Consider the following 18,291-nt stretch of genomic DNA (forward strand, 5'->3'; position numbering starts at 1 on the left):
TTGGAGGTCATTGAGCCATGGTACCAGTTACTTTCATGCTGCTATTCTTATGATAGTGAGTTCTCCTGAGATCTGGTGGTTTATAAGGAGCTTTCCTGCCTTCTGCTCAGCACTTCTCCTTCCTGCCATCATGTGAAGAAGGACGTGTTTGCTTCTCCTTCCGGTGTGATTCTAAGTTTCTTGAGGCCTCCTCTGTAATGAGGAATGTGAGTCAATTAAACCTCTTTCCTTTATAAATTATCCAGTCTTGGGCAGTTTGTTATAGCAGTGTGAGAACGAACTAATACAGCATACTTATTAATCAATATTTAGAGTTAATACGTTGCCCTTTTGTTGAACAATACCAGGGATTTGTAACACATTAACTATGATTGTTAGTGTTGCATTTTTAATCCCCATGACACTTCTATTATTTTCATACAGTTTAGTATTTATATAATTACATATTTACTTCTCTTTTTTCCTTTTCATTCTTTATTGCAACTCTGATTCAAATATTTTTGTACTGAAAGGTGATATATTGTAGTGCTTAAGACCATGGGTTCTAGAGCCAAAATGTGATTTTTCCAGACTGCTTTTTATTTCTGCTTGACAAATAGGGAAACTGAGGCAGAGGGATAATGGTAACACGCTCAAGGCTACATCTAGTAAATGGCAGAGGCAGGATTTAAATCCATCCATTCCCCAGTAGCACCCCTTGCACTGTGGAGGGCTTGGTAGTAAGCCATGGTGTAGGAGATCTGTTGGTGACACAATGCATCAGAGCCCTCTCCACTGTCAGAAAATATACATGCAGGTTCACATCCCTCTAAAGCCTTGGGGCTCATGAAGTCCACACATAATTCCTATGAAAATGTTAATTTTATAAGTAAATCACAGGTGAGTTGAATTTCACCCTTGTGAATGCTTATAAACTCATTTTTTTGGTGTGTGTTTCTCTTGATTTAAGTAATCGGAACTGTCCTGCAAAATTTACAGGAGAAGCCTCCTTCCAGATATATATAGTTCTGTTTCTGGACTCTCTCCATCTTGGTTCATTTTTCCTGGGCAAACTAAGCAGCAGACCCTTGCTTTATAAACCAAATCATTGAATCTCCCCAAATGCAAAGTCATTTAGATGTTGGTAAGCCTCAGGAGAGATTTGTGATAGAATTATTATATGCTGAAGAGTTTGAAGCCACCTCTGGTGGAGAGGGTCCTTTGAGAAGTGTAGTTAACACAGAACAGTCTTCTAGGTCTTCTAGATTTTCGACTATCTTTATGAGGCTTTCCACCATGTCACAGGACAGCATCTTGGAGGCATTGGCTCTGAACTTTTCCTCTAGGTCCTCCTGGCTCAGTGGTTCTCTCCAGTGCCCATAGAAGGTATCAGAGCGATGTGTGAAGGTGGCTCCATCCTTGAGGGTGACACTTATTTCACAGTACAGTGTGTTGAAGCTTGGCAAGTTGTCCGGAGGGTACTCCAGCTCCACCTTACTGAGCAGCTCTCTCACCTGTGGTCTGTTGATCTGGCATTCATGGAATGCTGGGACAGCGATGCTACCATCAAGCAGCATGGCACAGGCCACGTACTGGAATGAATGACGGGCTTCATGCTCCGAGTCTGGAAAGGGCCTGTTTACATACTGGACATTTGGTATCCTGAGCACAATTCTCTTAATGTAGTCAATTGGAAGCAGAGCTGTCTCTGCTACAAGGTTCTTTCTCACAGATGCAGCTGCGTCTGCCACCCAGTGGGTAGATAAATGCGCAGGAAAACGCTTAAAGGCCACATCCTGCTGGTCCAGCAGCCAACTGTAGGAATCTAGGTTTGGAAGGACTTTTGGGGAATAGTTGGCATAAAAGGCCCCAAATCCTGCCTCCAAGTCCAAGACCTGCTTGTTTCCTTGGAGACCCAGCATTGCCAGAAATGCAGCTTCTATCCCATGCTTGGCAGCATTGCCAATGTGGAGGGGCTTGGTCTGAGTGGCAGCATTGGCCATGGGTGCCCCAGCATGGGAAACAGCAATGGCCAGGGCTTCTTGGCACTTTGTGGAGCTAAGTCCTAAAAACTTGGATGCAGCAGCAGCACTACCCAATGTTCCTACCACGGAAGGGGGATGGAATCTGAAAAGCAAAGAAGCAGAGTTGGAAATGTACAAACCTTAATCACCAGGAGGCAGGATAGCATAGTCATCAAGAGCATTGATAATGGAGTCACACTGCCCAGGTTCAGATCTCAGCTCCATTACTTTATTAGCTATGTGATCTGGGGGAAGTTATTCAACTTCTCTGTAGATTTTTTCTTACACAAAATGGTGATAGGCCAGGTGCGATGGCTCATGCCTATAATCCCAGGACTTTGGGAGGCTAAGGTGGGAGGGTCATCTGGGGTCAGGAGTTCGAGACTAGCCTGGCCAACATGGCGAAACACTGACTCTACTAAAAATACAAAAATTTGCTGGACATGGTGGTGGGTGCCTGCAGTCCCAGCTACTTAGGAGGCTGAGGCAGGAGAATCACTTGAACCCGAGAGGCAGAGGCTGCAGTGAGCTGAGATCATGCTGCTGCACTCCAGCCTGGGTGACAGAGTGAGACTGTCTCAAAAAATATAATAAAAAAAAATAATAAGGCCAGGCATGATGGCTCATGCCTGTAATGCCAGCACTTTGGGAGGCCGAGGTGGGCAGATCACAAGGTCAAGAGCTCGAGACTATCCTGGCCAACATGATGAAACCCCGTCTCTATTAAAAAGACAAAAATTAGCTGGGGGTGGTGGTGCATGCCTGTAGTCCCAGCTACTTGGGAGGCTGAGGCAGGAGAATCACTTGAACCCGGGAGGCGGAGGTTGCAGTGAGCTGAGATCACACCACTGCACTCCAGCCTGGCAACAGAGTGAGACTCCATCTCAAAAAATAAAATAAAATAAAACAAAATGGTGATAATAATAGCGTTGACCTCTTAGAGTTTTAGGAGCTTTGAATAAATTAACATGTTTACAATAGTGTGTAGCACACAGTGAGTTCTTTATAAATGGTACCATTACAATTATTGCCAGAAAGGCAACAGCTATTGATTGCTGAAATCTTACCTAAGTAACTGTGAGAATTGTGGGCCTTGAAGAAACTGTGAAACTTCACTACCCAGTATTTCAATTTACTTCTTTCCTAGCAGGCTGGCCAAGTGGCAACATAAATCTGAGACTGAGCCATATGATGTGGCCGACATTTGACCATTTTTTATCTGCAGGATGAACAGTCAGGGTAAGGATATTCTGAATGTCCTCATTAGTCTGAGGGACGCTAGCCAGTCTCAGAATAGATTCTGCTCTGAGGATGAAATAAGGAATACTCAGTACACCCATGAACGCCAGAATGACATGAATCACCTTGCAACGAGAGGCCCAATTTATCTCATGGTCCAGGTTGCCCTCTCGAAGTCACTTCTTTAAATGTGGATGGAGGGTTTCGTATGTGACTGGTGTATTGACTTATCTACCTGTGCTAATGTTAACATCTTCCGCTGAGCTGGCCTCTAAGTCAGAAAGCTCTACAGAGATAATGATTGACAGATGAAGGGGATGTTGACAGATGAAGGGGATGTGACTACCTTTTGATGGGGCAAATTCTCTCCATACCTCTTTGGTATGTCTTTGGCCTCCTTGGCGAAATGCAGTAATCGGCCTTGCACTTCAATACCAACATTGAAAGCCAGCAGCAGGTCAAGGCCAGAAAACTTTGGACTCCTTGGCAGGGCTTCTGCTAAAGCTGTGAGGACAGGAAGGACAGCCCCAGAAGGGTGGGTGGCAGGGTGCCACGTGTCATCAAAATCCATGGAGTGAATCTATGTAAACAGACACAAACAGCGACAAAAAACCTTAAATTTTCCCTTACTGCAATGGCTTTTGGAACACTAAGGACTTAGTTTAGTAATAACCTTGTTTTATGTGAGATTCTTTTGATCTGATTCTCAGAAAAGAAAATCTGAGAACTGTCTGTGATTTTTTTCTTTTTTCTTTCTTTTTTTTTGAGACGGAGTCTCACTCTGCCACCTAGGCTGGAGTGCAGTGCCATGATCTTGGCTCACTGCAACCTCTGCCTCCCAGGTTCAAGCAAGTCTCCTGCCTCAGCCTCCGGAGCAGCTGGGATAACAGGTGCCCACCACTGCCCTGGCTAATTTTTGTATTTTTAGTAGAGATGGGGCTTCACCATGTTGGCCAGGGTGGTCTCGAACTCCTGACCTTGTTATCCACCCACCTCAGCCTCCCAAAGTGTTGGGATTATGGGCATGAGCCACCGCATCTGGCCTGGCTGTGATTATTAGTCACGTGGCTGGCCCGTGGGAAATGCTGTTCCTCTGCCAGAGGAGCGGAGTACCTTGGAGAGCAGCTTGTGAGACCCAAGGAGCTTGGGTCTTGCCCTGGTGGCCTAAGGTCCCTCTGCCATGGCCCCTGGAAAGATCTATAATCCCCTTTAAAAACAAAGCTGCAGAATCAGGTGGCTGGCAATTCCTTCCTCCTCTACCCTTTAAATAAGTTGCACTGCAAGTTTAATGTCATTTATTCCATATGAGGCCATATGTTTTTGTACCTTTTTATTATGAACTAATTTCAAACTTTTAGAGAAGTTGTAAGACAAGCACAAGAACTCTCAAATCCAAATTAACTTTTCAGCTATATATTTAAAAATCATTATTCTCTGCTTTAAGATTTTATTCCTCTTTCTCCCAGCCATTTTCTTTTTCCTTATATTAAAACACTAATAACCAGAAGTTCATTTAAAAATAGATTTTTATATCTATTTTCTGTCACTGGTACATTTCCCACTGTTTTCAGGACATTACTTTGGAATGCACCATTGGCTTTAACTTTCAATCTCCTGAGCTATTGTCCCCATAAATCATAAAAATATCTCAAAAATCCCAACATATCCGTTTCCAAGTTACATCTTGTAGAATACTTCCCCTGACACACAGAAAAAGCATAAAAATCATCCGTAAGATGAGAAGTACAGATTTTTGGTTCAGAAAATACAGACACTGTATGGCTATTGTTCCTTTCTCAATAACTATCTGTTGAATGGATGAATGAATGAATGAATAAAAAGCACATTACTGGAGAGAAACTGGCCCCAAACAGGAAAAACTGAGAAGAAATTTGGTCTGGATGTTGGGTTTTGTATTTTTTGCCATTTATATTCAAGGTTTCGAATTGGGATACCTTAGGGTGTTTTTATCTAAATCCTTCCATCTTTTTTCCTCTACTACAAAATCTCTTTGAAAAGCATCAATTTACTGTAAAAACATGAAAACCGAATTACTACACAGGGGAGAGGGTAAGCCACTTTATCTCTCTGACTTTCAGTTCTTTCATCTGTAAAATATAGAATTTGGGCAATTTCTGAGATATTTCCCGACTCTAAAATTATTGTGATTATCTAATAGTTGAAAAGACGTGTAAACCTCCTTACAGCCACACCGTTCACAAAAGCAGCATATGTGGGTGGAAGCCTGATGTCTGGCCGACCCCAAACAGTGCTGGTTATGTTGGAACTGTAGATCTGGAACAAAAGCAAATCAACCAGTGATAGTGTCAATACAGTATACCAAGTCACCATTTCAAGAGTTATTCTTCATCTTTGGAGGCATTATTCATGGTTCTGACTTGAACCTTTGCCACAGATAGAAGCCCTAGTTATTGAATTCCTCTCATCCTTATAGAATACACAACTTTCCTTCATGAAATGGGGAGGAGATGTTGCTTGATCCCAGATCATGATCCGGAAATACTCCAGGGAAGCACATCTGAAGTTACTCTTATTTACTCCTTGGGGTTAATACCAGGAGAGATGGACTAACCGTCTATCTCAAATACACCCTAGGGAGAGCAGGAGCTCTCACGTACATCCCTACTCTGCTCAGAGTACTTGACCAGGCTTTTCTCCAGAGAATAAGAATAAACTGTGAGATATTACTAGTGTATGATTTTGTTTGTTTGTTTTTAAGGTATGGTCTTGCTCTGTTGCCTTGGCTGGAGTGCAGTGGTATGATCTTGACTTACCGTAACCCCAACCTCTCGGGCTCAAATGATCCTCCCACCTCTCAGCCTCCCGAGTAGCTGGGACTATAGGCGTGTGCTATCACACCTGGCTAATTTGTATGTTTTGTTTTTGTTTTTATAGAGATGGGGCTTTGCCATGTTGCCCAGGCTGGTCTTAAATTCCTAGGCTCAAGCAGTCTGCCCACCTTGCCCTGTGGAAGTGCTGGGATTATAGGTGTGAGCCATTGTGCCTGACTGTGTATGGTTTTAAGACAGTGACTTAGTAAAGAATATGGATGACTATTAAAACTCAAATAATGGAACATAGAAAATTATTAAAATGATATAGAACAGTGCTATGTACATCAAGTGCTGTCTATAAAAAGAAGTATAGATTAAATGTAACACATATGTATGCGCTGGGTTTTATCTCTAACATAGACTTTGACCTTCTTACCTTGCTATATTGGCTGGCTTTGTGAAACACTTCCGTACTGGTTCCCAGGAACCCAGCACCCAGAGTGTCTAGAATCATCCTCTTGCTCCTCTGAATAACGCGATCTGTCAGGTGTCCCGCTTTCAAGCCATGGATAGTTGTGGCAAAGCTTTCTGTGATAGACTTTAAAGGGAAGAGTGTTAGGACAGGGCTACACCCCACTCTGTACTTACACACTTCTGTTCTGTAAAAAACCTTGAGGCACTTTTGTGCGAAGAGTTTTGTTTCTTTGTTTGCTCCAAGAAACAAAGTGGAAAAACTTTGTTTCTTGAGTTTTTCCACTCAAGAAACCCAGTTGATCAGATTTAGTTTAATTTCTAAAAAAAAAAAAAAGATGTGTACTAAGCATCTATTATGTGTGAGGCAGAGGGATGTGGGAGCACACAGCAGCCAGTTTCTCTCCTCAGTCGAGTTGAGGGGCAGCATAGCAAGCACAGGACACAGCATTGTGTGATGGATGGTGGTGGGGGGAAGCACAGAGAGTTGTGGGAGGAGGACGCGAGGGACACCTCGTCTGTGTAATAGGGATTTCTGTGGGGGCAGTGCGCAGCTGCTATTATGAGATACCTGCCAGGCACTGTGCTGAATGTCTCAAACATATTACCCTTTTAATACCCACAAGTCTCCAGGTAGTTATTTTTGCAGGTGAGGAGACTGAGACCTAGAAAACTAAAGTCACTAATTTTCACAGCTTTTAAATGGTGGAATCTGAACAGAAGCCCCTATAGGTCTAACTCCACAATCAGGGCATCTAGCTATCAAGTCCAAAATGGTCTGATGAACATGTACCTCAGAACCACCTGGAGTTCTTGCTGAAAATGAACATTTCTGGTCCCCACTCTAGACTACCAAAATTAGACTCTCCCCAGAAATGGAACCTCTGGAAGCATAGCTCAGGATTCTGTTTTCATTAGGATCTCTAGGAGGCTCTCAAGTGTTCTGGTGCGCTTATGTCCAATATGGCAGCTACTCTCCAATGTGGCTACTGAGCACTTGAAACGCAGCAAATTGAGATGTGTCATAAGAGTAAAATAAAGACTGAATTTTGAAGGCTTAGTAGGAAAAAAGGATATAAAACATCTCAATAATTTAAAAATATTGACTACATGCTGAATCAATGTTCAATTCATTGACCAGGTGCAGTGGCTTATGCCTGTAATCCCAGCACTTTGGGAGACTGAGGCGAATGGATCACTTGAGGTCAGCAATTCAAGATCAGTCTGGCCAATGTGGCAAAACCCCATCTCTACTAAAAATACAAAAATTAGCCAGGTGTGATGGTGGGTACCTGTAATCCCAGCTACTCGAGAGACTGAGGTGGGAAAATTGCTTGAACCTGGGAGGCAGAGGTTGCAGTGAGCCGAGATCATGCCACTGCACTCCAGCCTGGGCAACAGAATGAGATTCCTCTTGTCTTAATAGAAACATATTCAATATATTGATATCAATATATCAATAATATATGGGATACAGCATAAATAAAACACGTTATTAATTAGTTTCTTCTAAACATTTTCTAAAATTTAAATACTAGAAAATTTTAAATTACATATGTGACTTGAGAACCACTGCCTGCTCTTCCCTGTTGGTGGAGACATTGATGCTTGATCTGGTTATGAAAACTTAAGAGTAGTCATCAGATAATAGCGCAGGGTGATGAGAATGGAGGGTAAAGGTAGAAGTGGAAGTGAGGGCCGAGGCTGGGAGGTGTGAGAGAGTGGAGGGAGTTTGGCTCCCTTCAGCTGTGGAGTTGAATACAGGAGACAGAGGTGACAGGGAGAATGGATTTGCAACTTATGACCGAATGATGAACATTACGTCATGCTAAAGACTGTGATGTCAATGGGGAGCCGAAGTGCTATCTTAAGAAAAGTAGAGTTATGGTCAGAACTAATGTTTTGGAAAGATTCCTGTAGGCAATTGTATAGAGAATGGATTGGAGATGGGTAGACGGGGGCAGTGAAAGGACTGCTGCAGTAGCCCCGGTTCTGGATGGGGAAATGGCAGTGCCATTGGCCAAGACAGAGAACACAGGAAGAGGAGCAGCCTTCCAAGCAGTGATGATGGGCTCAGTGTAAACTTGTTGAGTATGAGGTGTCTGTGTTCATCCTACTGGAGAAGCTCATTCTGCTTCTACCCATAAGCTATGAAACTTAAATTTCATAAGCAGTGGAGTACTCTGCAGTTCCTTTAAAATTCAAATTCTCCAATACATAGACAGTTATTTTGTTTTCTACACATTTTCGCAGGACAGCATCTATTATGTAGAGTTAAAAACATCCACTCTTAAGTCAGGTTTCACTATCTGCTCACTACCTAGTGAATGTTGGATTGCTTCCCTTTCTTGCTCTGGTTACTACATCATTGCACAACTTAATTTGTCTATCTCAACATCAGATACTTCATTTTTAAATCTTAACTGTAAGGTGAGGGGCTACTGGATTAGGGGACCTGGGGTATCTGGGGTTCTCTGATTCTGAGCTCAGTGCCAGGACAGAGCTACAGAGATGGAACCCGTGCCTAGCTGAACATCCTTCAACCTGGCCACTGACTAGTCCCATTTACAGAGTCTCAAGTCAGATTTATCAAGTCAAGGAACACTTGCCATTTTCAAAAGGATGGGCTACTTTTCATGTCTCCGCGAGCTTTAATAGAAAGGTGGAGGGGGGTTTGGGGTGGGGGAAAGCAGGAGAGAAGATGGCTGGTAGAGAGAAAGGATGCTGGCACAAAGGTTTCAGATTAGGGTGGAAGAATAACAATCATGTTGATTTTCACACTGCTAGAAATTTGAGTTAAAATATTTTTAGGGGCAGAGGGAGAGAAGTAGAATGGGTTTATACTTAAGAGTTTCAAATATTGATTGAATCCCTGACTCTAAGCAAAACTACCTCTTTTAAACCTCTCTTCCAACCCCCACAAGTCTCACAGTTGGGGGCATGTAGTAATTGATCATTCATCTCTTTAGGGCTAGATCTGACCCAGGGGTGTCTTATGGAGGGATGTGAGACTGGGGAGCAGGTGGGGCAGGTGGATTGGTGACATGGAGCCCTGGAGGTAATTGCACCGTCCATCCATATGAGACCGTGCTGCTGGTGATACAGGAAGGTGGAACACCGGAATCCCCTGGAAGTCGTGAGCAGCACCCTGTGTGCCAAAGAACACATGGCTCTCCCTGGCCCCTGAAGGAATGAAATGTGAGGGAAATAAACACACAGCTGCTCAGCTGTCGGTGGGCCTTGCATTCATCTGTTTCTAAAATATCTTTCTGATCTGCTTGACCTTCTTATGGCATTTGCATCTCTTTTTAGTTAAATACAGTGATTATTAATGTATAAGTTAAGGCATAACATAAAGCCATTGAACAAATCAATTTCACAAGTTCTTTTTTTTTTTTTTTTGGACAGAGTCTCGTTCTATTGCCCAGGCTGGAGTGCAGTGGCACGATCTCGGCTCACTGCGAGCTCCGCCTCCCAGGTTCACACCATTCTACTGCCTCAGCCTCCCCAGTAGTTGGGACTACAGGTGCCCACCACCACGCCCAGCTAATATTTTTTGTATTTTTAGTGGATATGGGGTTTCACCAAGTTAGTGAGTATGGTCTCAATCTCCTGACCTCGTGATCTGCCCACCTCGGCCTCCCAAAGTGCTGGGATTACAGGTGTGAGCCACCGTTCTTACTATGAGTCCAGCACTGTTCTAAGTTCTCAAGAATGCCAAGTCAATATTGGATCATTCCTGCTTTAAAAAGCATGATCACACGACTGCACTCCAGCTTGGGTGACAAAGCATGACCCTCTTATCTTCTACAGAAAGTGGTGACAATAAATAGATTAACAAAAACACAATCTGGCAGTGTCAAAATGGACACATAAAACTAGGGGGTGAAAATTTAATGAACTTGTCATGATTCATCCCCTTGCTAACTTCGTACAATAGAATCATGTATCTCATTTGTAAAACAGTAATAAAAGCCACCATGCAGTTAATTAGGTAGCCCACAGGTTATAAGAAAAGTTAAAGCAGAGGCAGGTAGTTCTTAAAAGGAGAGGGCAACTGAAGAAATTGAGAAAGGAAGAAGTCTGCTAGAAAAGCAATTTAAGTAAGTCACATAAAATGTCACAATACCTTGAGCATCATTTTGTTGTTAAGAGGAGGTTCAGTTCAGGAGGAGTGAACCAGAGGAGTAATTTGTTTGCTGGATGTCTGACTGCCTTTATACCCTTCGCTCCTCTCAAACCCATTTCCTTTCATTTTGTTCTAACCCTAGAATTTCTATCATTTCAACATCTCCTGACTAGACTCACTTTAACTTCCCCTTTAAGGGACTGTTTAACTCTTCCATGGATGAAGAATTCAGTGAGGCTAGGATGTACAGTAATCTTGATCATATGATTCCTCACAGGCATCAGAAAACTTAAATTTATAGTAAAACTAGGATTGCCTTTTGTGCCTACATAGCTTATGTCAATACTAGAAGAATATCTACACTCTTTTAAGTAGGTATTCTACTTCTCAAAATGTATCCTAAGGAAGTAAGTATGGATGTATGGAAAATTTTAGGAAAAAAAACTCCACCTGCACACAAACAAAATTCATACCCTTGCTTATAAGATCGAAAACTGGAAACATGGCCATGTGCATTGGCTCATGCCTATAATCCTAGTGCGTTGGGAGGCCAAGGTGGGAAGATTACTTGAGGCCAGGAGTTTGAGACCAGCCTGGGCAACAAAACAAGACCTTGCCTCTAAAAAAAAAAAAAAAAAAAAAAAAAAAAAGCCAGGTGCAGTAGCATGTGCCTGTAGTCATAACTACTTGGGAGACTGAGGCAGGGGAATCACTTGAGCCCAGGAGATTGAGGCTGCAGTGAGCTATGATCACACGACTGCACTCCAGCTTGGGTGACCTAGCGTGACCCTCTCTCAAAAAAAAAAAAAAAAAAAAAAGAAAAGAAAAGAAAAGAAAAAAGAAAACAATCACATGCCCTCAAATTTTGAATCGGTTAGGTAAAATGTGGCATGTGCAATATTTAAGGTACACTCCCATTTTCCCCTTCCACTTTACCCTGTTGGTCACCATTGTCTAGGGACAAATGTGCTGACCAGTAGTTTCTGGCAACTTGAGATTAAGAACCTGGAAGGGCACTGGGGGTTAATGCCACTTGTCCCCAGCTTGTACCCTTGCTCATTCCTGAACTGCTCTTTTCATATTTGTACATCTCTGATTCTTGGTCCTCTGCCTGGCTTCTGGAATATAGTGCCTTCCTCCCTGCCATCCTGCTATTGCTGGAGTCTGCTTCAACACAGCTTGTCCAGGCCTCTTTGCCTATAATCAATCACTATGATATGGCTTGCCTGGAATTAACTCTGCTCCTCTGGGCAATTGCCACTTCCCCTGGATTGCCTAGTCCTATCCAATTGGTTTGCAGTTACAGTGGGTACCAAAAACAAGTGATTTCAAATCTGTGCTTGTTGTTCTAGATATAGTGCCAGAATTTGTCTTCGGAGAAGACTGCATTTAAATTATGGAGGAAATCTCCATGAGCCTTGAGGTTCCATTTCAATCCTATTACAGAAGAGTTTGAGACAAAGGAGTTAAAATGCTCTGTGTAAAAATGCAAAAGCCCATCTTTCTTGTGAGCAGGAGGTCGCTCTGTGAGATGAGATTAGGTAATTGTGCTTGTGTTGGTTGAAGCCTGTAGAGAAAGAATGTTAGGGCTCTGGAGACAGGGCTAAGAGCAGAGTCAGTGGGAACCCCCATGGATTGGTTGGGGTGGTGTGATGGCTATAGGCTAGGAGCTCCAGGGGGAAGTGGCCAGCAGGAAACCCTGCATGAAAGGACATAGGCAGACAGATTTAAAGAGCTGTGAGATCAAATATGTAATTTGAAGTTTATTTTTCAGCATAATAATTCCCTGGTGCTATTGTTATATCTTTAGGAAAATTTGTTACATACTAAACCCAGTGTTAACTATGTTTTGGGAAATGAAAGCAGAGAAAGTTGATCATGCACGGAGTAGAAAGGGCTGGTGAGAGAAGCTCAGAGTACCAGTCAGAGGGAGAAGAGACCAACAGCAACCAGGGGAATGTAGGTGCTTTTTGGTTATCCTAAGTAGTTAATGAAGAGTCAGTGGAAATCGGGGTGTGATTGTACATACTTGGGTGTACAGAAGAAGAATGCAGAAAGATGGGCACTTGGGGATGTTTGAAGTCTACTCATTAGCCAACTGCTACCTCAAGTGGGTTTCCCAATCATGCTGCAGACTGGGGAAACCCAGACCTAGGCTCTTTGCTGACATAGATGGTTGTTTTGTGCATCAAGATGCCATTTCAGATGATCTTTATTTTATACTGGTGGATTCCAAAACCACCTTCCATTAGAAGGATGGATTCCTACGTCAGAAGAACAAGATGAGTATTTTGGGGCCATTGTGTAAGAAAAATCACATTATAAGATTATGTGGTGCATTGCTGAATAGTCTACATAAATTGATGTTTAGAGTAATCTTATCAAGTTGAAAGGAAAGATAGACATCTAGTTTGATAAATGCTTAAAACTATCTTAAGCATTAACCTAGTTGAGAATTCTGGAGTTTTCAGCTTAAAGTCTATGTTTCCTCCATTTATATGCACGTAGTAATGTAGTAGATTCTTTTATTTCCCAAAAGAAGCTTCATGAGAGTTTTCACTAGTATTACTCCCAATTTAAATAAAAGAAAGTCAAGATCCCAAGAAGCTATATATAGATAGCTTAAAAAATATATATGATATATATATTAAATATATATATAAATATATATATATATATATATATTTTTCAAGTTGAGAGTGAGGTTTGGAGTTGAGGCTCCTCGGATCACTGTTACGTGAAAGTGAAGAATGGACTGTGATGGGCTCGACCATCTCACATGGAAAGGCTTCCTAAAGGAATGATGAGCTTTATCAAGTCACTTGAGCTTTAATGGAAGTTCCATCGTTTAGCTTCTCTGGGCCTCCAGTTTTGCCACTGTTGCATTCAGAAGAAGAATTAGTTCAATTACTTGGTAGTTTAATTATTTGCTTAATATTTTTATGTAACTGTGATCAGCTCAAAGACTAAGACCCTTTGTAATCAGAGTCACTTTCCCTTAATAAATTGTATATTGATAGCAACTCTTCAGTCAGAAACAATTGAAGATGTCCTGTTGCCTTTTGCTTCTAAGTCTAAATAGAAGCCAGAGCTATTGTGTTTAAATGCAGGTCTTCTCTTTGATCACTCCACCCTGGAAGAAGCAATATTGTGAGTCCTATGGAGAGGCCCACATAGGGAGGAATGGAAGGCTCTTGTTAATCTTTCCATAGCAAGTCAAGTCTTCAGAGACTGCAGCCTGGGTGGCAGCTTGACTCCAACTTCATGAGAGATCCCCAATGAGTCACCCAGCTAAGCTGCTGCAGGATTCCTGACCCTTAGAAACTTGAAGAGTTGAGATAGTAAAGTTTTGTTGTTTTAAAAGGAGAAATTTTGAGATAATTTGTTACATAGTGTATTAGCATTCTCCAGAGGAACAGAACCAACAGAATGTGTCTGTGGGAGGTGTGTGTGTGTGTGTGTGTGTGTGTGTATGTGTATGCATATTACAAGCAAGCTGGACACCAGTGGAGTGCCAGTCCACGTCTGAAGGCCTGAGAACCAGGAGAGTCATTGGTGTAGTTATAGTCCAAATACTGGCAGGCTTGAGACCCGGGAAGAGTAGATGTTTCCGTTTGACTCTAAAGGAAGGAAAAAAACCCTTGTGTCAGCTCAAAAACAATGGGTAGGAGAAATTCCCTCTTATCGGCCGGGCGCGGTGGCTCAAGCCTGTAATCCCAGCACTTTGGGAGGCCGAGGCGGGCGGATCACAAGGTCAGGAGATCGAGACCACAGTGAAACCCCGTCTCTACTAAAAATACAAAAAAAAAATTAGCCGGGCGCGGTGGCGGGCGCCTGTAGTCCCAGCTACTCAGGAGGCTGAGGCAGGAGAATGGCGGGAACCCGGGAGGCAGAGCTTGCAGTGAGCCGAGATCGCGCCACTGCACTCCAGCCTGGGCAACAGCGTGAGACTCCGTCTCAAAAAAAAAAAAAAAAAAAAAAAAAAAAAAAAAAAAAGAAATTCCCTCTTATCCTGGGATGGTTCTGACTTTTTGTTTTATTCAGGCCTTCAACTGATTAAATGAAGCCCATTCACATTAGGGAGGATTATCTGTGTAACTCAATCTATGATTTAAATGTTAGACATTCTCACAGAAACACCCAGAGTAATGATGGACCAGCTATCTGGGCACCATGTGGCCCAGTTAAGTTGACACATAAAATTAACCATCACACATAGCCATAGATAGTTAATAAAGCTCCAAGCTGATAATATGACTTATAAGGGCCCTTATAAGACTGTAGTTATCTCTTCATGCTCATATCAAGCTTAGCATCTGCCACCCACCACCCATTATGGGGCCATGATTTTTATTGCCTAAGGGACCTTTGTAGCAGTGATTCCCTTTTACTTCTTATGTTTTCTCTGCCCACCCTTCTACCTTTTTCTTCTCCTTCACGCTACAACTTCCCTCTCCTTATCTTTCTTCTAAGCCAGTGGTCTTAACTGGGGATGAGTTTGTTCCCAGAGGACATTGGGCCACGTCTGGAGATATTTTGGTTGCCACCAAAATGTGGCATCTTATGGGTAGAGTCCAGGTATGTTGCTAAACATTCTACAATGTACGGTACAACCCCAACAACAAAATAATTACCAGGCCCAAAATGTTAATACCACCAAAGTTGAGAAAACCCTGTCTAAAGTTTTACACACTTTTTACTTTAGGAAGTTACATCTAGGGCTGGGCTCATGCTTGTAATCACAACACTTTGGGAGGCTAAGGCAGGAGAATCACTTGAGCCCAGGAGTTTGAGACCAGCCTGGGCAGCATAATGAGACTCCATTGTGGCAGGTCAGGCCTCACTAACCCAGGCCTCCATAACAACTGTTCCAGCACTGACTGAGTGGTTAGATTAAACATATTAAAAGCTGTAGAGCCAGTGCCCTCTTACAAAGGCTAGAATGCAACAAAAACCCACCAAGAGTTTTGCCTAGGCCTTTCCCGGGTTTTAAAGCATGACAAAATAACGAAGGAATTCTTAACAGGACCCATTTAGGAGTAAACAAGTTTTATTGTGGGTCTGAAGCAACTCCCCAGACCTCCACAAACAAGCTTTATTGGGGACTATAGGAACTCTCCAGACCTCCATGATCTTGTCTCCATGAGACAAAATAAGGGTAGTCACTCCAGCACCTGAACACATTTAGATTAAGTAAATTTACTGAGGCCCCAGAGGAAGGTCTTCAGGACTCAGATCTTAGTTATAGATTACAAGAAGTTAATCATGTATGTCTGTAGATGAATGCACACTTACACACAGACATATTGCTTAGAAGGTATATAAGCTCTGGAAAACTTTGTAATTTTGAGTTGATCTGGTGGTAATTTCCAGGCCTTCTCCCTGTAACTGGTTACAGAAATTAAAACCTCTCTTCTTTCCCAGTTCATCTGCATCTCATTATTGGGCCATGAGAATAAGCAGCCTGACCCTCAGTTTGGTCCAGGAACACTGTCTCAACAAGAAAAATAATAATAATAATAAGAAGAAGAACTACATCCAAGAGCCCTCCACAACATCCTAAGTTTAGGTTATGTGCCCTACCTGTATGTTCCCATGGGATATAAGGTTCCCCTCTTTGTACCCTTTGTTAGATAGGAACATTCTTTTTAGGCAGGGAACTGATCTACCCTGTTGATCACAATATCCCAGGGTCTCACACAGGACTCCACACATAGGAGGTGCTCAGTCAATGTTGAATAAATTAATGCAAACCTGATGCTTTCAATTAGTCAGTCATATTAATACATGAAAAAATTTAACCCCTCTTCATCCCCAACAGAAATGTGTCAGGAGAATCTATTTTTTATTTTATTTTTTTTGAGACGAAGTCTTGATCTGTCACCCAGGCTGGAGTGGAGTGGCACGATCTCGGCTCACTGCAACCTCTGTCTCCCGGTTCAGGCAATTCTTGTGCCTCAGCCTCCCGAGTAGCTGGGATTACAGGAACCCACCATCACACCTGGCTAATTTTTATATTTTTAGTAGAGACAGGATTTTGCCATGTTGGCCAGGCTGGTTTCGAACTCCTGACCTCAGATGATCCACCTGCCTCAGCCTCCCAAAGTGCTGGGATTACAGGTGTGAACCACCACACCCAGCCGAGAATCTAGTTTGTAATGGCCATGGCTTTTATACTGTTCTGGAGCGCTGGTCTGCCAGCAAATAGAATACAATGAATAGATCTTTCTCTTCATCCTGATGACAGCAGCTCCCCTATAGGGGATGCTTGTGGGAGGATGTGAACTGTCAGAGTACACTGGAAATACTTGAAACAACAAATCAGGAATGTGAGAATAGAGACTATTTTTAAAAAAGAAAAGCCATTTTATCTGTTTAATTTTGTCCAGAATAGCTGATTACAGTCTTTGAATTTCAGTTTCCTTTTTTTCTGACTTGCCCTTCTTTGCCACTATTGGGTAACATCAGATGAGTCAATCTCTGGATTGTTATGATTAAGTTTCATCTGATTGTAAACCAATGTTTTAGGAGAGAATACAGCGGTAGCAATCAGGGTTCATTTCCCTGACTAATTTTTTTGTTAATTCATTTGGGACATTGAAACATATTTACCATGAGAATGGTTTTATAAAAGATGAAACTTGGGGCAAATTGTGTTTAATTTCTTTTAAAAAACAACAGCAACAGTTATCAAAATTGTTTCCACCTTAGGCCATTATCTATCTGCCATTGTTCTGGTTCCATTTTTCCCAGCCCTTAGGACAGCATCACAGTTTTCTTTTCTCTCTCTCTCTTTCTTTTCTTTTTTTTTTTTTTGAGTCAGAGCTTTGCTCTTCTCGCCCAGGCTGGAGTGCAATGGCACAATCTTGGCTCACTGTAACCTCCATCTCCCAGGTTCGAGTGCTTCTCCTGCCTCAGCCTCTGGAGTAGCTGGGATTACAGGCCCATGCCACTACGCCCGGCTAATTTTTGTATTTTTAGTAGAGATGGGGTTTCACCATGTTGGCCAGGCTGGTCAACAGCATCACATTTTAACAAGGAAGGTGTAAAACATTAAGAAACTATATTTAAAAACAAATATTTAGGAGAATGCCTCACAGAGTCAATGTTTATTTTGTATGTATATGTACATCCTGCCTTTGTTTTCTTTATTAAACTTTGTATGGAATTTTGTAAGTGTACAGGAAGGGATTAAGTTTCAGGGAGTATAAAGTGAGGAATCAGTACTATTGAATGGATGTGTGGCTGTAAAGGCATTGCTTAAATATGACCGTCTCAACATATTTTATTGTGAAGAAATCTTTCCATTTGCAAAAGCTCAGCATGGTTATAATGCATTCTCCAAATCATCCTACCTCCAGGAAAAGTATTGTTTGTAGCTTTCTCATAAGCATCAAATAGACTGTTAATGTTTTTAGTTAACTAGTAAACACTGAGTGATTATCCACGGGCTGTATTACCCTGTACCAAATGTCTGCTTAAAAACAGAGTAAAATGGGTTGATGCCTTATTTGAATAAATCCAGCAGACTTGAAAAAAAATATTCCATACAGAAATTGTTTATGCACATTTAGCAGACAGAATAGAATCGAGGTAGTTTGTGCTCTTTTAAAGTTAAACTTAAGTATAGAATTATCCCAGACTTCAAAAGCAA

General features: G+C 42.1%; 1 protein-coding gene across 2 annotated transcripts in view; it reads right to left on the reverse strand.

Moving 5' to 3' along the window:
- Positions 1–477: 477 nt before the first annotated feature.
- The window catches only part of LOC105481733 (aconitate decarboxylase 1), a 41,767-nt gene continuing 23,953 nt past the window's right edge, over positions 478–18,291 (reverse strand). Inside the window, exons 1-5 of one of the 2 annotated variants that reach the window (XM_011741446.2) lie at positions 10,638–10,845; positions 6,474–6,635; positions 5,448–5,537; positions 3,617–3,822; positions 478–2,106 (exon numbers count right to left, since the gene is read on the reverse strand). In XM_011741446.2, coding sequence (XP_011739748.2) covers positions 1,131–2,106; positions 3,617–3,822; positions 5,448–5,537; positions 6,474–6,635; positions 10,638–10,649 — 1,446 coding nt within the window. In that variant the 5' untranslated portion in view covers positions 10,650–10,845 and the 3' untranslated portion in view covers positions 478–1,130. Of the gene's footprint in view, positions 2,107–3,616; positions 3,823–5,447; positions 5,538–6,473; positions 6,636–10,637; positions 10,846–18,291 lie in introns of those variants that run through there. The other variant, XM_071081202.1, reaches the window with a different exon arrangement.

The sequence above is a fragment of the Macaca nemestrina genome, chromosome 16 (assembly GCF_043159975.1).
Source record: "Macaca nemestrina isolate mMacNem1 chromosome 16, mMacNem.hap1, whole genome shotgun sequence".
Lineage (NCBI taxonomy): Eukaryota > Metazoa > Chordata > Mammalia > Primates > Cercopithecidae > Macaca > Macaca nemestrina.